We start from the raw sequence: 22,397 nt of genomic DNA, 5'->3' as shown, positions 1-22,397 counted from the left end.
CCATTGAGTTGGTGATGCTATCTAACCTTCTCATCCTCTGTCACCCTCTTCTCCTCCTACCCTCAGTCTTTCCCAGCATCAGGGTCTTTTCCAATGAGTTAGCTCTTCGCATAAGGCAGCCAAAATATTGGCGCTTCAGTTTCACCATCAGTCCTTCTGATGAGTATTCAGGGTTGATTTCCTTTAGGATTGACTGATTTGATATCTTTGTAGTCCAAGGGACTCTCAGGAGTCTTCTCTAGCACCACAATTGAAAAGCATCTATCCTTCTGCACTCAGCCTTCTTTATGGTCCACCTCTCACATCCATACATGACTGCTGAAAAAACCATAGTTTTAACTATACAGACCTTCGTCGGCAAAGTGATGTCTCTGCTTTTTTATATGCTGTCTTCGTTTGTCATAATATGGCTGCAGTCACCATCCGCAGTGATTTTGGAGCCCCCTCAAATAAAATTTGCTAGTTTCCACTTCCTCCCCATCTATTTGCCATGAAATGATGGGACCACATGCCATGACCTTAGTTTTTTGAAAGTTGTTTCAAGCCATCTTTTTCACTCTCCTCTTTCACCCTCAGCAAGAGGCTCTTTAGTTACTCTTTGCTTTGTGCCAGTGGAGTGGTATCATCTGCATATCTGAGATTATTGATATTTCTCCCATCAATCTTGATTCCAGCCTGTGATCCACCCAGCCCAGCATTTTGCATTATGTACTCTGCATAGAAGTTAAATAAGCAGGGTAACCATATACAACTTTGATGTAATCCTTTCTCAATTTTTCACCTGTCTGTTGTTCTATGTCTGGTTCTAACTGTTGCTTGTTGACCTACATACAGTTTTTTTTCAATAAGGTGGTCTGATATTTCCATCTCTTTAAGCATTTTCCACAGTTGGTTGTGATCCATATAGTCAGAGGCTTTCCTGCAGTCACTGAAGCAGATGTTTTCCTGGAATTCCCTTGCTTTTTCTATGATCTAATGGATATTGGCAATTTGATCTCTGGTTCCTCTACCCTTTCTAAATCCAGCTCGTACATCTGGAAGCTCTTGGTTCATGTACTGTTGAAACCTGGGGTGAAGGATATTGAGTATTACCTTGCTAGCATGTGAAATGAGTGCAATTGTATGGTAGTTTGAATATTCTTTGGCATTGCCTTTCTTTGAGATTGTGATGAGAACTGACCTCTTCCAGTCCTGTGGCCATTGATGAATTTTCCAAATTACTATGTACATCACATCTTCTTTATCCTTTCATCTGTTGATGAATGCTTGGGTTGCTTCATATATCTTGGCATTTGTAAATACTGCTGTGGTAAACATTGGGGTGATTGTATCTTTTCACTTCAGTCTTTTCTTTCTTTTAAAAAAAATAAATACCCAGGATAGAAATCTACAGTGTATGGTAGTTCTATTTTTAGTTGTTGGAAGACCCTGCACATGTTTTCCATAGGAACTGCACCAATTTACATTTCCACCAACTGTTTAGGAGAGTTCCCATTTATCCTATCCTTGCTAATATTTGTTATTTGTGGTCTTTTTTTTTCATAACAGCAAATCTGACAGGTGTGGTATGATATCTCACATAGTCTTAATAAGAAATTTCTCTGATGATTAATGATAGTGTATGACTTTCATGTGCCTATTGGCCATCTACATGTCTTCTTTGGAAAAATTTGTCTGTTCAGATCTTCTGGACATTTTTTTATTGGGTTGTTGGTTTTTTGATGTTGAATTTTATGACTTGTTTGTGTATTTTGGATATTAACTTCTTCTTAGTCTCTCATTTGCAAATATTTTCTCCCATTCAGTAGGTTGTCTTCTTGTTGCTGGTTTCCTTTGCTGTGCAAAAGCTTCTAAGTTTAATTAGGTTCCATTTGTTTATTTTTGCTTTTATTGTCTTTGCTTTAGGAGACAGTTACTAAAAATATTTCTCATTTATATTGAAGAGTGTTATGCCTGTGAGTTTTATGCTTTCTGGCCTTAGATTAAAAGAGGTTTTTAATCCTTTTTTAGTTTATTTTTGCATATGGTATTAGAGAATGCTCTAATTTCACTTTTTTCACAGGTAACTGTCCAGTTTTCCCAATATCACTTATTGATGAGATTGTCTTGTCTTTACTGTATATTCATATATTCATAATATGGTATGTTCTTTTTATTGATCCCTTGATCATTGGGTTATGGCCTTCTTTGTCTCTTTAACAGTCTTTATTTGAAAGTCTATTGTGTCTGATATAAATATTCTGGCTTTCTCTTGATTTCCATGTGTGTGGAATACCTTTTCCATCCCTTCCTTTCAGTCTGTGTGTGCATCTTTCTTTAGACCTGAAGTGAGTCTCCTGTAGGTGGTATACATACAGTTCTCAATTTTGTATCTATTCAGCCACTATATATATTTTGATTAGAACATTTAGTTCACCTTTATTTAGTTATTAATATGTATGTTTTCTTGCAATCTTGCTGCGATGCTTAGTCGCTCAGTTGTGTCCAACTCTTTATGCACTCATGGACTGTTGCCTGCCAGGTTCCTCTGTCCATGGGGATTCTCCAGGCAAGAATACTGGAGTGGGTTGCCATGCCCTCCTCCAGGGGACCTTCTCAACCCAGGGATCGAACCCAGGTTTCCCACATTGCATGTGGATTCTTCACCATCTGAACCACCAGGGAAGGCCATCGAATGAATACTGGACTGGGTAGCCTATTCCTTCTCCAGGGGGTCTTTCTGATCCAGGAATCAACCCAGGGTCTCCTGCATTACCTGGTGGATTCTTTACCAGCTGAGCTAACAAGGAAGGTAATTGTTTTTTAATTGTCTTATTGGTCTTTTCTGTTCATTTTTTCTTCTGTTGTCCTGTGATTCAATGACTCTGTTTAGTATTAGGTTTTTATTGTTGTTGTTTTGTGTATGTACCTGTTATAGATTTTTGGTTTGTGATTACCATGGTGTTACTATATAGCAATCTATATATACATGTGATCATTTTAAACTGCGGATCTCTTAAAGATCAATAGTAACAAAACATAGTCAAATGTCTTATCTTAGAAATAGATTTTAAAAATTGTGATTCAACTTTTTTGACTGTAAAATATAGTATGTACAGAAATGAGCATAAAGGGCCCTGGAATGGTGTAACAAATGTGTACAGCAAAACTAGTGCTTAAAAATTATATTACCAGCACCACAGTCCCCTGGAAGCTACACAAACCATAACCTGCCCCTCTACCATCCATTCTTGATTATACCCCCTTGCCTTCTCCTAGAACTATCAACTCTCCTGACAATTATCATCATCACTTCATTATATTTATCAGTTATGTATGTATCTCTAAAAAATAAAGTTCAAGTTTACCTGATTTTGTCCTTTTTCTTTTGCTTCTGTTTGTAATATTCATCCATGATGTGGCATGTAACTCTGATTCATTATCTCCATTGCCACAGTCACCTGGTGGAATTTAAAACTGTTTCCAGTTTGGAGTGTATTGCTATGTCCATGTATACTTGTGTACAATTGTACACATTTCTGTTGGGTATATACCTGGGAATGGAATTTCTGGATCATAGTGCTTATTTTAAACTATGTAAGCTAATGACAAACATGGTTCTAAAGTGGTTTTACTGATTTACATTGCCACTCTAGGTAAGAGAGTCACTATTCTACAGCCTCACCAAGACTTCATATTATTAATTTCTTAAATCTTTGCTAACCTGATAGATGTAGCCTCAGATAGAAGCTTTAATTGGCAATACTCTTCTCAATAATGTGGCTGAGAATTTTCCATTTACTTTTTTTGGCTCCCTGAATTTTCTGTGATGTATCTATAGAAGTTACCTGCTCATATTTTTTTTTTAGATTATCCTTCTTTTTCTCACTGATTTGTCAGAAGTATTAATATTCATAGTGCCCTGTGTTGATTATAGGATTACTTAATATTTGATTCAGTGATAGGATAGAAAGATAGCACACTTGGAAGACAGTGTTGTATTTCCTGCAAAAAAATGAGAGAGGTACTAAGCGGTATTTTTAAAGTGCATGTTGCACAGATATTTTTACAATCATAGGGTGAGGAAATTGCCAGAGTCAAACTGCCAATAGAAAAAGCAAGAGAATTCTAGAAAAAATCTACTTCTTAATTGATAACACTAAAGCCTTTGACTGTGTGGATCACAACAAACTGTAGAAAATTCTTAAAGAGATGTAATACCAGACTACCTTACCTGCCTTCTGAGAAATCTGCATGCAAATCAAGAAGCAGCAGTTAGAACTGGACATGAAACAATGGTTCCAAATTAGGAAAGGAGTATTTCAAGGATATATATTGTCACCTTGCTTATTTAACTTATATACAGAGTACATCATGCAAAATGCTGGGCTGGATGAAGCACAAGCTGGAATCAAGATTGATGGGAGAAATGTCAATAACCTCAGACTATGCTTCCCTAGTGACTCAGCTGACAAAGAATCCACCTGCAATGCAGGAGACCCTGGCTCAATTCCTGGGTCAGGAAAATCCCCAGAGAAGGGATAGGCTACCCACTCCAGTATTCTTGGGCTTCCCTGGTGGCTCAGATGGTAAAGAATCTGCCTGCAATGTAGGGGACCTGGGTTCAATCCCTGGGTTGGGAAGATCCCCTGGAGGAGGGCATGGCAACCCACTTTAGTATTCTTGCGTGGAGAATCCCATGGACAGAGGAGCCTGGCGGGCTACAGTCCATGGGGTCTCAAAGAGTCAGACACGACTGAGTGCCTAAGCACAGCACAATACACAACATGCAGATGACGCCACCCTATGGCAGAAAGCAAAGAGGAACTGAAGAGCTTCTTGATGAAAGTGAAAGAGGAGAGTGAAAGCTGGCTTAAAACTCAGCATTCAAAAACAAAGATCATGGCATCCGATACCATCACTTCATGGCAAATAGAAGGGGAAACAATGGAAACAGTGACAGACTTTATTTTCTTGGGCTCCAAAATCACTGCAGATGGTGACTGCAGCCATGAAATTAAAAGACGCTTGCTCCTTAGAAGATAAACCTAGATAGTATATTAAAAAGCAGAGACATTACTTTGCCAACAAAGGTCCACCTAGTCAAAGCTATGGTTTTTCCAGTAGTCGTGTATGGATATGAGGGTTGGACCATTAAGCAAGCTGAGCACCAAAGAATTGATGTTTTTGAACTGTGGTGTTGGAGAAGACTCTTGAGAGTCCCTTGGACAGCAAGGAGATCAAACTAGTCAATCCTAAAGGAAATCAGTCCTGAATACTCATTGAAAGGACTGATTTTGAAGCTGAAGCTCTAATACTTTGGCCACTTGATTCTAAGAACTGACTCATTAGAAAAGACCCTGATGCTAGGAAAAATCAAAAGCATGGGAAAAGGGGATGACAGAGGATGCGATGTCTGGATGGCATCATTAACTCAACTGACCTGAGTTTGAGCCAGCTCTGGGAGTTGGCGGTAGACAGGGAGGCCTGGCGTGCTGCAGTCCATGGGGTCACAAAGAGTAGGACATGACTGAGTGACTGAACAGAACTGAACTGAGGGTGAGGAAGGAAAGCAAAATGACATGCAACTCAGAAGCTAGAAGCTTTCCTTGAGTGCCAAGACCAAAATACTTTCTAGCTTATAAATGTTCTGTATAATAAAGGACACTCTAAAAAGTAAAGCAACAAATAACAGATTGGCCGAATTGACTTCCAATTTATAAGTAGCTCCATTAAATTGAAAAGCAGAGCAAAGTTTGTAATAGAAGAATGGGCAATGGATATGAACAGAAAAATGTAAGAATTATTGAGTAATGTATTGTGTATTGAAAGTGGCTAAGACAGTAAATGTTAAAAGTTCTGATCATAAGACAAAATATTATAATTATTGGTGGTGATGGATGTTAATTGTATTTACTGTGGTGATGGTTTTACAATATATACATATATTGAATTATTATGTTGTATGCCTGAAACTACTATAATGTTATACAGCAGGTTTTACTGAATGTTAAAGAAACTTAAGTGGATTGGTTGAGACAGTATATGTTCAACCTCACTAATAACCACAGAATGCAACTGAGCTATCTTTTTCTAAAGTGAGTCTACAAATGAACTGGATAATAAACACTACTGGAAATGTTGTAGAAATAAGGCCTTCTTGAGCTGTGCTACTATGGCAGCTAGTAACCACATGTGGCTATTTAAATTTAAATTCTCTCAAATTTCAAATTGAGTTGAAATTCAGCTGTTCAGCCACAATAGCCATATTTCAAGTGGTCAATAAACACAGGTGGTTAGTGGCTACAATACTGAACAGTCGTAACATTTCTATCATTGCAAAAAGATCCCTCCAAGAGACTGTAGTCATAAATGAGATGTCAGACTAGGAAGCCCTGACACTGCTTCTTCCACTACAAACCAACAAAATACCTCTGTGAGGACTCCAGAGCACAGTCAAAAACATCTGCTCCCCAGATGAGCATGAAGTGAACTACACAGAAGATGGAAATGGGATTTGGTTCATCACTATTCACATTCTCTCATCAGAGAGCTTATCCTTCCAAAATTCTCAGCCCCCATACCAACCACCACGCTTATACATGATGTCTTCTATTTGGAAGAAAACCCTCAACTACCATCTTTTCTTGGTATTGTGGGGAAAGAATAAGTTTGTTGAAATCACATGTAGGTTGGAGATAAAGGAAAGGCTTGCATTTTCTACTCTATGTCACCTAGGATTGTTTCCACCTTTTACAATACATACGTATAATTTTGTAAATAAGAAACAGGACAAAGCAGGCTATTTCCACAAAGGTTTTTGTTAACAGATATTGCAGAGGTTAGCTCTAAGATAATACTGTAGCAATAGGAGCTTCAGAATTAGTGTTTCAATCAGGAAATACTCCAGTGCTCTAAAGGCAAATGGTATACATATGAAAATGATGATAAAATAGAATGAATATAGAAGATAGCTCTCAACTGTCCTCCACAATTTAGGTTGATGGGCAATTAAAAATGTCAACCAGATTGACAGACTGAAGAAACTGTGATTTTTGGTTTCCAACCTGAATTAGGAGCTCGACACACTAGGTGAAACTTTGATTTATCCCCAGTCAGTTCTCTGCTGAGTTCTTCCCTTCTTCATGTACTTTACCTCCACTGCCTCTCAGCTCAGCAACTGACTTGACTGGGAACCTAAACCTCTAGACGGGCCCTCCCTTACTGTCTGCTAATTATACTCAGGGCTTTGCCTGCCAACCAGGTCATCTCCACAGTACACAGGCCTCCTCCTTTGCCACCCCCCGAAAGTGGCCGTTTCAAGGCATTCCCCATTCTCTGCTAGAAGCTAAGCAGGGCTGTGTTCTGGCGCTTTCTCACAGCACAGGAGAATGGCACCTTAAAAATCTCCATTTCCTGAGAAGAGCTTGTCATATTTCTCCTCCATAGGTAAGTCAACTTGTTTTGATGTTTTCTTTTTCCTTGAGTGTCAAGACCAAAATACAGAAGCCAGAAATGGGAATATTCTTTTTAATTCTAGCTTCTTTCATTTAGGAGAATTCATTCAATCATATAAATCAAGCAGCCTATTTTTTGAAGCTGTCCACTCCTGTCCCCCCACCCCCCAGAGTGAGAGCAGAGGTAAGTGTTAAACATCGTGTGTTGTGTGTTGGTCAGGAGGACCGGGTTGTGTGTGGCAACAGTGGCACACAGTAACACCATCAGAGCAAAAGTAGAGTTTCAGTTCCCTCATGTCGGGGAAGCCTGGTGGGCTGCCGTCTATGGGGTCGCACAGAGTTGGACACGACTGAAGCGACTTAGCAGCAGCAGCAGCAGCATGTGTGAAGTATGGACGATAAGCGTTATCATTATCTGCACACTAGGCATTTTTGTGAAGAGTTAATGGACTGATTCATAAAAAGAGCTGAGAATAGTGGAGGGTACACAATAAGCTTTCCAAAAATACTATGTATTTTATGGAACTGCATGCCGTTTCTGTTCCATAGATAACATCACTTGCCTGGATTGTTACAAGATCATCTTAACTAGTCTCCCAGATACAAGCCCCGTCCTATTTTTTGACCTTTCCCTGTAATACAACTGGAATTGATTTTAGTCTTCGTGGATTTTCCTAGGATTTGACTGTTTCTAGATTCTACCTCCAAAGCACACCCACACCAAAAAGCATGCCGATCCCTGGCATCCTAAGGACACACAGCAGAAAGAACCATCTGGCAAAATGAACTTAGAAACGTCCCCTTGCCTGAAGCCAGGTAAGGAGGTGGGGACATGAGTCAGCTCTGATTTTCTCAGGCTCTGGTGGTCCTCTGGCTGACTCCAGGAATCCTCTTTGCTACAAGAGACTCCCCGTGAACACTGAAAATGGTGTAACGGTGAGGTGGGCACAGCATCTGTGAAATAGCCGCATCAGCCCATGGAAAAATCAGGTGTGTCCTGAGGCCAATAGAAACAAAAGAAATAGCCCAAGATACAGAGAGCCTTTGTCAGTCTCTGTGTTCTTCTTACTCTTTAGTCCTTTTCCCTTTCTCAAGCTGCTCCGTGCCTTCTCCCCACAGCCTGGAAGCAGCCTTGCTTTTCATTTTATTCTCGCGCACCTTCCTTGGATTCTTCCCACGTGCGCCCAACGGCACCGCCCAGAGAACGAACCGGATGCGTTGGGGGGGGCGTGCAGCTGCAGGGGAAGTCAGTAGCCTCCGCACTGCTCCCCGCGCCTCTAGCGGAAGTCCCTGGAAGGCTGACTCTCAAGGCCACAGTGGCAGGGACTGACTCACTGGGGAACAGGCTGTGCCATGAGGTCAGTGAGGACCTGCTTCTCCCCAGGCCGGTCGCTAGTCCTGGCGGTGCTCCTGGTTGACTCTCTTGGCAAGGATTTAATTTTTCACCCTGAGTGGGGCTTTGACTCCTATGAAATCACCATTCCCAAGAAGCTGAGCTTCCGTGGAGGGGAGCAGAGAGCGGCCAGGCACGTGTCCTACCTCCTGCAGGTAAAAGGCAAGAACCGTGTCCTTCATCTGTGGCCCAAGAGGTTTCTGTTGCCTCGGAATCTGCAGGTTTTCTCCTTCACAGAACAGGGGAGCCTCTTGGAAGATCACCCTTATGTACCCAAGGACTGCAACTATATGGGCTTGGTTGAAGGAAATCCGGATTCTGAAGCTACCATAAGTACATGCATGGGAGGTCTCCGGGGCGTCCTGAAAATTGCTGCCAATCATTACCAAATCGAGCCCCGCAAGGCTTCTTCCAATTTTGAGCACGTGATATATCTCATGAAGAAAGAGGAGGAATTTCCCTCTGATTTCTGTGGCTTAACTGATGATGAAACAGTAGAGCAGATGGCCCAGCGTGAGAACATGTCTCTGATACCGGAATTTACTAATTCATATATGCACCAAAAGTACTTGGAATTAGCCCTGGTCTTTGATAACAGTAGGTATTTATATTTGAACTCCAATCTTACTCAAGTCATAAGTGATGCCATTCTTCTGACTTCAATTGCAGACTCTTACTTTCAAGATGTCCGTATGAGAATACAACTATTAGCTGTTGAAGTATGGACAGACAGAAACAAAATAAGACTTAATTTCGGCCAGCTATCACAAGTCTTAGGCCAGTTTGTGCAGTACAGGTCACGTGACCTACGTCTTCGGATTCCAGCAGACTGGGCGCACCTGTACGTTCACAGAAAGTTTAAGGACGCACTTGCTCATCACTGGGGGAGTGTGTGTAGTGTGATGCCTTCTGGATCTACAAGTTCTGTGCTAGATAGAAACATCCTTGGCCCCGCCACTTGGACTGCTCATGTTCTGGGCCATAGTGTGGGAATGACCCATGATTATGAATACTGCCAGTGTGAGGGTAGGCATAGTTGTATCATGGGCACTGGACGAACTGGGTTTAGTAATTGTAGTTATGCCGAATTTTATTCACATGTAAGTTCAGGATTAAACTGTCTAAATAATCTCCCAGGCCTAGGCTATGTGGTTAAGAGATGTGGAAACAAAATTGTGGAAGAGAATGAGGAATGTGACTGTGGTTCAGGAGAGGAGTGTAAAGAAGACTGGTGTTGTCGACCAGATTGTAAATTCAAAGAAGGAGCCAGCTGTAGTGCTGGACTTTGTTGTCATAACTGTCGATTTCGTCCATCTGGATACATGTGTCGGATGGAAGAAAATGAATGTGACCTTGCGGAGTACTGCAATGGGACCTCAGCTTTCTGTCCAAGTGATACTTATAAGCAGGATGGAACCCCTTGCAAGTACAGGTCCCGTTGTGTCAGAAAGGGCTGCCGATCCAGGACTATGCAGTGCCAAAACATTTTTGGGGCTAATGCTTTGGGGGCTCCTCATCAGTGTTATGATGCAGTTAATGTAATAGGTGATCAATATGGGAACTGTGGTATTTTAGGAGTTCATGAGTATGAGCAGTGTCCCAAAGAAAGATCCTTATGTGGCAGGCTACAGTGTATAAATGTCGAAACCCTCCCTCATATGCCAGATCACACTATCCTGATATCCACTCACCTGCATGAAGAAAATCTCATGTGCTGGGGCATTGGCTATCATCTAGCCATGGTACCTATGGGGTTACCTGACCTGGGCGTGATAAATGATGGTACCTCCTGTGGTAAGGAGCGGGTGTGTTTTAATAGAAAATGTGTGAATAGCTCAGTCCTGAAATTTGACTGTTTCCCTGAGAAGTGCAACCACCGAGGAGTCTGCAACAGTAACAGAAACTGCCACTGCCTGTATGGTTGGGCCCCTCCGCTGTGTGAGGAGGTCGGATATGGAGGAAGCATCGACAGTGGGCCTCCAGGACCACTAAGGAAAAACATGCCCATCTCTCTTCAGGTTGTGATTCTTATATTAATGCGCCTTATTTTCTTAATTATCTCAGTGATTGTTGTGTTTTACAGGAAAATCATAAGAATCTAATCCAAAGGGAAAGAAATACCACCCTTTAACCCTGGAGTAGAACAAGGCATAAAAAGAAAAAAACACCAAAAAATTAATCAAAAAAGTAATCAGACAATTGACACACTACTTTTATTACACATGGTCATAAATTGAACAAGCTTTCATTTATCCAAACCAATCTTCATTCCTCTTTCGATTTATCTCAATTAATTCTTTAAGGTTTTGATAAGGAAATAAATGGTATTCTTCATTTGGAATCAAATCAATGCATTTTGCTTTCCTATTTGACTTTCCCTTTAGTGTCTGTTCAGGTTTTGAATATCCTTAAAAAAATGCCCTGGGAGCTTCTCTGAACACTCACATTGTGAGTTTCATAGAATTACAGTGGGTATCAGGGCAAAATCCTGTCTCTCAGTTCCCAGCACACAAAGCCATTGTCTCCCTTTCCCTCTGCCTCCCTCACTGTCATGAATAAAAATCACCTGTGTCTATGCTCCACACTGATCTATAAATATTGATTGCCATATTTTATATATGCTGCTAAGTCACGTCAGTCGTGTCCAACTCTGTGCGACCCCATAGACGGTAGCCCACCAGGCTCCCCCGTCCCTGGGATTCTCCAGGCAAGAACACTGGAGTGGGTTGCCATTTCCTTCTCCAGTGCATGAAAGTGAAAAGTGAAAGTGAAGTCACTCAGTCGTGTCCAACTCTTAGCGACCCCATGGACTGCAGCCTACCAGGCTCCTCCGTCCACGGGATTTTCCAGGCAAGAGTACTGGAGTGGGGTGCCATTGCCTTCTCTGATATTTTATAAATATAAATATAAATATAAATATATAAAGTGATAGTTTACCAGGGGAGTCCCTCAGTTAAGGATCTTCCTCTGTTACAGTGACTGTGCGGTTCGCTGTAGCTCTTTAGAAATCAGGTCTCTGACTCAGTGTTTGGGTTGGCCTCAGTTGGGTCGAGGGCTCTAATCTATCATAACTCCTGCATTGTACCACAGTCTACAAATGATGACAGGAGCTGGCAGTATCCTGTGGGCAAGACCCTTAACAGAAGTCTGTGCTTTGGATTTCTGCTTGCAGGGACAAGACTTTTGTGAATGTGTGCTGGGGGACATCTGGCCTTAGGTTTGCCACACCCCTAAAGAGAGCAGAGGGCAATGAGGGATACCTTTCATCCCAAGTACACCCATGTCTGCTTCCAAGCACCCCTCTGCCTGGTGCTTTGGCTGGGAGGAGAGGAGGACTGAGTGGCCCCTTCAGAGGAGTCAGTGACCACCTCTTGGTCATCATCCCAGCCCGTTGATAGCCGAAGTATTTTGGTCTTGTTTGGGGCTGAACCCTCCTGCTGTTCCCTTAGCTTCCGCGGGGCTCATGCTTCTCCAGCCAGCACTGCAGGTCAACTATACCCCACTTCAGACTCTTCTTTTCTTAGCCACATAGTTCTGACTTAAAATGTCATGGGAGGTTCATGGTAAAAACTGAGCCCTGACTACTTGGGGATTCTTCTTACTCAGGGGAGAAAGATCAAGATAACCCCATTCTTGTGATTATAATTTTAACATTTATCAAGCTTGGCCACCAGAAAATGTCCTTAAAAAGCAAGCACTTCTAGTTATAGTTGCAATACTGATAATGGTGGCTACCATTTATTGTGACTTGACTGTGTGGCAGGCAATGTTCTTAGCATTTCATCAATGTTAATGTGGATAGTCCTGAATATAGCTCTGTGAGGTAGGTATTATTATTTTACAGTTTTCCAAAAAACAAATTGAGGGAAACAATGTTGATGTTTGGTTGAAACCAACACAATTTTGTAAAGCAATTATCCTTCAATTAAAAATAAATTAATTAATTTAAAAAAGAACTTTTAAAATATTACATAACAGATCTGTAATGACATTATCAAGAGAGCATTATGTGAATATCAGGAAATTGAATTTAGTGAGAAGGATTTATTTAGAAACTATACGGATATTTTGTTGCTGTTGTTTTAATTGCTAAGTTGTATCTGACTCTTTGTGATCCCATGGACTATAAACCACCAGATTCCTCTGATCATGGAATTTCCCAGGTGAGAGGAGTGGGTTGCCATTTCCTTCCCCAGAGGGTCTTCCCAACTCAGGGATAGAACTACATATCTGCCATTGGCAGGTGTATTCTTTAGCATTATACCCTAGTAAATTTAAAAAAATTTAATTGTGATATATCATATTAACCATTTTTCCTACCATATTGAGGAATAATTGACAAATATAATTGACAAATATGATTTGGGAGAATGGCATTGAAACATGTATAATATCATATATAACGAATTGCCAGTCCAGATTCGATGCATGATACAGGATGCTTGGGCCCGGTTCACTAGGACGACCCAGAGGGATGGTACAGGGAGGGAAGGGGGAGGGGGTTTCAGGATGGGGAACAAAATTAAAGAATTTTTTTTTAAAAATTGACAAATATATTAACATATATTTATGTTGTACAATGTGATTATTTTATATGCATAAACATTTTAGAATAACTACCAAGATCAAATAATTAATACATCCATCATCTCACATAGTTAAATTGTTTTAAGGGAGTCTGAATGCCTATAAGCAACTCAGCAAATATCGGGTATAAAATACTGTATTATGAAGTATGTTACCATACTATACATTAGATCTTCAGAACTTATTTTAATTATAACTGAAAGATTATACTCTTTGACTTATATCTACCCATTTTCCCCTCTACCCTGCCCCTGGCAACCACCAGGGTATTTGGTTTATATGACTATGGTATTTTGTTTTGTTTCACAAATTAATCATACTGTATAGTGCTTGTATATTTCTGTGTTTCTTTTCACCTAGCATAATGCCCCCTAGATTCAGTCATGTTTTCCAAATGAAGGATATCTCTTTCCAGTACTTTATTGTTGGTGTACAGAAACACAACTCTCTTTTAGAAGTATAAAATGTCCCAGTAAATACAAATAGGGACCCAAGTGGCTAGGTGGTAAAGAATTCACCCACAATGCAGGAGACGCAGGTTTGCTCCCTGGGCCAGGAAGATATGCTGGAGAAGGCAGTGGCAACCCACACCAGTATCCTTGCCTGGGAAATCTCAAGAACAGAGGATTCTGGCGCGCTACAGTCCTTGGGGTCTCAAAAGAGTCTGACACAACTTATCAACTAAACACCAACAAATACAAAGGAGAAAAACTTGGCGATTTGGGGTTAAGCAAAGATTTGTAAGACACTACACCAAAAACATAAGCCATAATAGAAAAAAAAATAATTTGAACTTTATCGAATTAAAAATTTTTATGTTTCAAAAAAACATAATGAGAAGGAAAATACGAATGACAGACTGGCAGGAAATGTTTGCAAACCATTTATCTGATAAAGCACTTCTATTTACAAATATAAAGAATTATTTTAACTCAATGATAAGGGGCAACCCAGTTTTAAAGATTAGCAGACGGCTTGGATAAAAACACAAGAAAAGTTACTCAATATCGTTAGTTATTGTTGTTGTTTTTTCACGTTTTAAAATTTATTTTTAGCCTCACTTTTTTGAGTACTTTCTCAAAATATGGTAATCACCCTGTATGTGTACCACTGGGTGTGCTGTCTGTTGTTTCTTACCTATTTTTTTTTCATTCCATTTTTTTTAAACTTTACAATATTGTATTGGTTTTCCCATACATCAACATGCATCTGCCACGGGTGTACCTGTGTTCCCCATCCTGAACCCCCCTCCCACCTCCCTCCCCATACCATATCTCTGGGTAATCCCAGTGCACCAGCCCCGAGCATCCTGTGTCATGCATCGAACCTGGACTGGCGATTCATTTCACATATGATTTTATACATGTTTCAGTGCCATTCTCCCAAATCATCCCACCCTCGCCCTCTCCCACAGAGTCCAAAAGACTGTTCTATACATCTGCGTCTCTTTTGCTGTCTCGCATACAGCGTTATCGTTATTGTCTTTCTAAATTCCATATATATGCGTTAGTATACTGTATTGGTGTTTTTCTTTCTGGCTTATTTCACCCTGTATAATCGGCTCCAGTTTCATCCACCTCATTAGAACTGATTCAAATGTATTCTTTTTAATAGCTGAGTAATACTCCATTGTGTATATGTACCACAGCTTTCTTATCCATTCATCTGCTGATGGACATATAGGTTGCTTCCATGTCCTGGCTATTATAAACAGTGCTGCGATGAACATTGGGGTACACGTGTCTCTTTCAATTCTGGTTTCCTCAGTGTGTATGCCCAGCAGTGGGATTGCTGGGTCATAAGGCAGTTCTATTTCCAGTTTTTTAAGGAATCTCCACACTGTTCTCCATAGTGGCTGTACTAGTTTGCAGTCCCACCAACAGTGTAAGAGGGTTCCCTTTTCTCCACACCCTCTCCAGCATTTAATGCTTGTAGACTTTTGGATCGCAGCCATTCTGACTGGCATGAAATTGTACCTCATTGTGGTTTTGATTTGCATTTCTCTGATAATGAGTGATGTTGAGCATCTTTTCATGTGTTTGTTAGCCATCTGTATGTCTTCTTTGGAGAAATTTCTGTTTAGGTTTTTGGCCCATTTTTTGATTGGGTCGTTTATTTTTCTGGAATTGAGCTACAGGAGTTGCTTGTATATTTTTGAGATTAGTTGTTTGTCAGTTGCTTCATTTGCTATTATTTTCTCCCATTCAGAAGGCTGTCTTTTCACCTTGCTTATAGTTTCCTTTGTTGTGCAGAAGCTTTTAATTTTAATTAGGTCCCATTTGTTTATTTTTGCTTTTATTTCCAATATTCTAGGAGGTGGGTCATAGAGGATCCTGCTGTGATGTATGTCGGAGAGTGTTTTGCCTATGTTTTCCTCTAGGAGTTTTATAGTTTCTGGTCTTATGTTTAGATCTTTAATCCATTTTGAGTTTATTTTTGTGTATGGTGTTAGAAAGTGTTCTAGTTTCATTCTTTTACAAGTGGTTGACCAGTTTTCCCAGCACCACTTGTTTAAAAGATTGTCTTTTCTCCACTGTATATTCTTGCCTCCTTTGTCAAAGATAAGGTGTCCATAGGTGTGTGGATTTATCTCTGGGCTTTCTATTTTGTTCCATTGATCTATATTTCTGTCTTTGTGCCATTACCATACTGTCTTGATGACAGTGGCTCTGAAGTAGAGCCTGAAGTCAGGCAGGTTGATTCCTGCAGTTCCATTCTTTTTTCTCAAGATTGCTTTGGCTATTCAAGGTTTTTTGTATTTCCATACAAATTGTGAAATTATTTGTGCTAGCTCTGTGAAAAATACCATTGGTATCTTGATAAGGATTGCATTGAATCTGTAAATTGCTTTGGGTAATATACTCATTTTCACTATAGGGATTCTTCCAATCCATGATCATGATATATTTCTCCATCTATTAGTGTTGATTACAATTTCAATTTTCGTGCTTGTGATGGGTCTGTTAAGATTTTCTATTTCTTCCTAGTTCAGTTTTGGAAAGTTGTACTTCTCTAAGAATTTGTCCATTTCTTCCAAGTTGTCCATTTTTTTGGCATATAATTGTGGATAGTAGTCTCTTATGATCCTTTGTATTTCTGTGTTGTCTGTTGTGATCGCTCTATCTCTTCATTTCTATTTTTATTGATTTGATTTTTCTCCTTTTGTTTCCTGATGAGTCTCTCTCAAAGAACCAGTTTTTGGCTTTGCTGATTTTTGCTACGGTCTCTTTTGTTTCTTTTGCATTTATTTCTGCTGTAATTTTTAAGATTTCTTTCCTTCTACTAATGCTGGGGCTCTTCATTTCTTCCTTTTCTTGTTGCTTTAGGTGTAGAGTTAGGTGATTTATTTGACTTTTTTCTTGTTTCTTGAGGTATGCCTGTGTTGCTATGAACCTTCCCCTCAGCACTGCTTTTACAGTGTCCCACAGGTTTTGGGTTGTTGTGTTTTCATTTTCATTCATTTCTATGCATATTTTGATTTCTTTTTTGATTTCTTCTGTGATTTGTTGGTTATTCAGGAGCGTGTTGTTCAGCCTCCATATGTTGGAATTTTTAAGTTTTTCTCCTGTAATTGAGATCTAATCTTACTGCATTGTGGTCAGAAAAGATGCTTGGAATGATTTCAATTTTTTTGAATTTACCAAGGCTAGCTTTATGGTCCAGGATGTGATCTATCCTGGAGAAGGTTCCATGTGTGCTTGAGAAAAAGGTGAAATTCATTGTTTTGGGGTGAAATGTCCTATAAAGTTTGTATTTCCTTGTTAATTTTCTGTTAATTGATCTATCCATAGGTGTGAGTGGGGTGTTAAAGTCTCCCACTATTATTGTATTATTGTTAATTTCCCCTTTCATACTTGTTAACATTTGTCTTACATATTGCGGTGCTCCTATGTTGGGTGCATATATATTTATAATTGTTATATCTTCTTCTTGGATTGATCCTTTGATCATTATGTAGTGGCCTTCTTTGTCTCTTTTCACAGCCTTTGTTTTAAAGTCTATTTTATCTGATATGAGTATTGCTACTCCTGCTTTCTTTTGGTCTCTATTTGTGTGGAATATCTTTTCCCAGCCCCTCACTTTCAGTCTGTATATGTCCCTTGTTTTGAGGTGGGTCTCTTGTAGACAACATATATAGGGATCTTGTTTTTGTATCCATTCAGCCAGTCTTTGTCTTTTGGTTGGGGCATTCAACCCATTTACATTTAAGGTAATTATTGATAAGTATGATCCCATTGCCATTTACTTTATTGTTTTGGGTTTGAGTTTATACACCCTTTTTGTGTTTCCTGTCTAGAGAAGATCCTTTAGCATTTGTTGGAGAGCTGGTTTGGTGGTGCTGAATTCTCTCAGCTTTTGCTTGTCTGGAAAGCTTTTGATTTCTCCTTCATATCTGAATGAGATCTTTGCTGGGTACAATAATCTGGGCTGTAGATTATTTTCTTTCATCACTTTAAGTATGTCCTGCCATTCCCTCCTGGCCTGAAGAGTTTCTATTGAAAGATCAGCTGTTATCCTTTTGGGAATCCCCTTGTGTGTAATTTGTTGTTTTTCCCTTATTTGTTCTTTGTGTTTGATCTTTGTTAATTTGACTAATATGTGTCTTCGGGTGTTTCACCTTGGGTTTATCCCGTTTGGGACTCTCTGGGTTTCTTGGACTTGGGTGATTATTTCCTTCCCCATTTTAGGGAATTTTTCAACTATTATCTCCTCAAGTATTTTCTCATGGTCTTTCTTTTTGTCTTCTTCTTCTGGGACTCCTATGATTCAAATGTTGAGGCATTAAACATTGTCCCAGAGGTCTCTCAGATTGTCCTCATTTCTTTTAATTTGTTTTTCTTTTTTCCTCTCTGATTCATTTATTTCTACCATTCTATCTTCTACTTCACTTATCCTATCTTTGGCCTCTGTTATTCTACTGTTGGTTCCCTCCAGAGTGTTTTTGATCTCATTTATTGCATTATTCATTATATATTGACTCTTTTTTATTTCTTCTAGGTTCTTGTTAAACCTTTCTTGCATATTCTCAATCCTTGTCTCCAGGCTGTTTATCTGTGTTTCCATTTTTTTTTCAAGATTTTGGATCATTTTCACTCATTATTTGGAATTCTTTACCCAGTAGATTCCCTGTCTCTTCCTCTTTGGTTTGGTTTGGTGGGCATTTGTCCTGTTCCTTTACCTGCTGGGTATTCCTCTGTCTCTTCATCTTGTTTATATTGCTGTGTTTGTGTTGGCCTTTCTGTAGTCTGGCAGTTTGTGGAGTTCTCTATTGTGGAGATTCCTCGCTGTGGGTGGGGTTGTATGGGTGGCTTGTCAAGGTTTCCTGGTTAGGGAAGGTTGTGTTGGTGTTCTGGTGGGTGGAGCTGGATTTCTTCTCTCTGGAGTGCAATGAAGTGTCCAGTAATGAGTTATGAGATGTCAGTGGATTTGGTGTGACTTTGGGCAGCCTGTATATTGAAGCTCAGGGTTAAGTTGTTTTGTGGAATTTACTCAGCGTTCAAATGTTCTTTTGATGAATTTGTGGGGGAGAAAGTGGTCTCCCCATCCTATTCCTCTGCCATCTTAGGACTGCCTGTTGTTGTTTAGTCACTAAGTCATGTCTGACTCGTTCACAACCACATGGACTATAGCCCGACAGGCTCCTCTGTCCACGGGATTTATCAGGCAAGAATACTATAGCAGGTTGTCATTTCCTTCTCCAGGGGATCTTCCTGATCCAAGGATCAAATCCATGTCTTCTGTATTACAGATGCACTAGTTATTAGAAAGTAAAAATTAAAATCACACTAAGATATCACTTTACATCAACTAATGGGGTTATGTTTTTTAAAAAGACAGACAATACCAGGTGTTGCTAAGAATGTGAGAAACCAGACCCTCATACATTTATGGTTGGAATGTAAAATGATATATCCACTTTGGAAAACACTTTGACAGTTTCTTAAAAGTCAAATGTAGCCTTACCAAATGATCTAGTACCTCCACTACTATGAATATCTTCAAGAGAAATGAAAATATAGATTCATACAAGATTTGTTTGGGAATGTTCAAAGAAGCATTATTAATAAGAGCCAAAAACTGTAAACAACTCAAATACCCATCAACTGATAAAAGGATAAGCAAATATGGTGTTTCTATACAAAGGAATTCCTCTCAGTAATAAAAAGCAACAAAATCTGATACAAGTTAGAACATAAATGAACTTCAAAAACATTATGCTAAGGGAAAGAAGCCAGTTGTAATAGAATATATATTATCTTATTCAATTTATACAAAACATACAGAAAAGCTTTATAGACAGAAAGCAGAGGTTGCTTGAGGTTTGGGAAAGGGGTAGAAATTGACTGCAGAAGAATTAAATGAGGAGGGAAATTGAGGAGGTAAGGAAAATATTATAAAACTGGACTATGGTGATGGTTTCACAACTCTATGAATTTACTAAAAGTCATTGAATCATACATTTATAATGAATGAATGCTGTTAAATGTATATTTAAATTTAAAAAGGACCTAAATATGAAAGCAACTTAAGTATCCATCAACAGTTATATAGATAAAGAGGATGTGGTACATATATATATATATAATATGTATACATACATATAGATAGATAGAATGGAATATTGCTTAGCCATAAAAAATCAATATTTGACATTTGCATGTTCTGCTGAGAGATGTATAGTCTGCTGAAAGACTTACTTTCAGTTTCAGGTTCAGAGAATTGGCTGGAAAAATAAGCAGTCTGCACCTCAGTAAGTAAGAAATAAGGAGGTTTATCATGCTAATAGTAAGTTATAGTATGAGGACAAGTAATATAGTAAGAGATACATATATACATTGCCAAATTGGGAAAACAATTCCCAAAGTAGTATTTGTTGCAATTATTCAGTCGCTCAGTCATGTCCAACTCTTTGTGACCCCCATGAACTGCAGCACACCAGCCTTCCCTGTCCTTCACCAGAGTTTTCTCAAGCTCATGTCTATTGAGTCTGTGATGCCATCCAACTATCTCATCTTCTGTAATCCCCTTCTCCTCTTGCCCTCAATCTTTTCCAGCACTAGGGTCTTTTCCAATCAGTTAGCTCTTTGCATCAGGTGACCAAAGTATTGGAGCTTCAGCTTCAGCATCAGTCCTTCCAATGAATATTCAGGGTTGATTTTCTTTAGGATTGACTAGTTTGATCTCCTTGCTGTCCAAGGGACTCTCAAGAGTCTTCTCCAACACCAGTTTGAAAGCATCAATTCTTTGGCACTCAGCCTTCTTTATGGTCAAATTCTCACATCCATACATGACTACTGGAAAAATGTAGCTTTGACTACATGGACCTTTGTTGGCAAAGTGATGTCCCTGCTTTTAAATATACTGTCTAGGTTTGTCATAGATTTTCTTCCAAGCAGTAAGCGTCTTTTAACTTTGTGACTGCAGTCTCTGTCCATGTGATTTTGGAGCCCAAGAAAATGAAGTCTCTCACTGCTCCCATTTTTCCCCCATCTATTTGCCATGAAGTGATGGACTGGATCCCATGATCTTAGTTTTTCTGAATGTTGAGTTTTAAGTCAGCTTTTTCACTCTCCTCTTTCACCTTCATCAAGAGGCTCTTTAGTTCCTCTTCGCTTTCTGCCATTAGAGTGGTGTCATCTGCATATCTGAGGTTATTGATATTTCTCCCAGAAATCTTGATTCCAGGTTATGAGTCATCCTGCCTAGCATTTCACATGATTTACTCTCAGTTCAGTTCAGTTGCTCAGTTGTGTCCGACTCTTTGTGACCGCATGAATTGCAGCATGCCAGGCCTCCCTGTCCATCACCAACTCCCGGAGTTCACTCAGACTCACGTCCATCGAGTCAGTGATGCCATCCAGTCATCTCATCCTCTGTCATCCCTTTCTCCTCCTGCCCACAATCCCTCCCAGCATCAAAGTCTTTTCCACGTATAAGTTAAATAAGCAGGGTGATAATAATATACAGCTTTGACATACTCCTTTCTGAATTTTGAACCATGTCTGGTTCTTACTGTTGCTTCTTGACCTGCATACAAGTTTCTCAGGAGACAGGTAAGGTGGTCTAGTATTCTCATCTCTTTAAGAATTTTCCACAGTTGGTTGTGATCTATACAGTCAAAGGCTTTGGCGTAATCAATGAAGCAGAAGTAGATTTTTTTGGCACTCCTGTGCTTTTTCTATGATCCAACAGATGTTGGCAATTTGGTCTCTGTTTCCTCTGCATTTTCTAAATCCATTTGTACATCTGAAAAATGGATGTACTTACTGCTGACCCTGGCTTGAAGGATTTTCAGCACTACCTTGTTAGCATGTGAAATGAGCACAACTGCATGGTAGTTTGAACATTCTTTGGCATTGCTTTTCTTTAGGATTGAAGTGAAAACTAATCTTTTCCATTCTTGTGGCTACTGCCGAGTTTTCCAAATTTGTTGATATATTAAGTGTAGGGCTTTAACAGTATCATCTTTTAGGATTTTAAATTTGATTTTCAGCTAGAAATTCACTAGCTATGTTCATAGCAATGCTTCCTAAGGCCCATTTGACTTCACACTCTAGGATGTTCAGTTCTAGGTGAATGACCACACCAAAGTGGTTCCCTGGTCATTAATACCTTTTATGTATAGTTCTTCTGTGTATTCTTTCCACCTCTTATTAATCTACTTTGCTTCTATTAGGTCTTTGCCATTTCGGTTCTTTATCATGCCCGTCTTTGCATGAAATGTTTCCTTGGTATTTCCAGTTTTCTTAAAGAGATCTCTAGTCTTTCCCATTTTATTGTTTTCCTTTGCATTGTTCACTTAAGAAAGCTTTCTTATCTCTCCTTGCTATTCTCTCAAACTCTGCTGATGTCTTGTTTCAGCTTCTCCTTTGTCTTTGGATGTGGGATATCTTTTTTCTGTGTGTATGTGTGGGTTCCAACACCCTCCTGTTGATGGTTGTTCAGCTAGTTGTGATTTTGGTGTCTTTGCAGGAGAAGAT

At 39.6% G+C, this 22,397-nt stretch overlaps 1 protein-coding gene across 1 annotated transcript; it reads left to right on the top strand.

Annotated features, from left to right (window-relative positions):
• Positions 8,790 to 10,931, top strand: LOC102177854 (disintegrin and metalloproteinase domain-containing protein 30-like). The gene has a single exon (XM_005677983.2). The coding sequence runs from the start codon at positions 8,790 to 8,792 to the stop codon at positions 10,929 to 10,931; it is 2,142 nt and encodes a 713-aa protein (XP_005678040.2).

This window comes from Capra hircus, chromosome 3 (assembly GCF_001704415.2).
Source record: "Capra hircus breed San Clemente chromosome 3, ASM170441v1, whole genome shotgun sequence".
In the NCBI taxonomy this organism is placed as follows: Eukaryota; Metazoa; Chordata; class Mammalia; order Artiodactyla; family Bovidae; genus Capra; species Capra hircus.
Note: the sequence above shows the minus strand (reverse complement) of the source record. Positions and strands in the feature narration are given on the sequence as shown.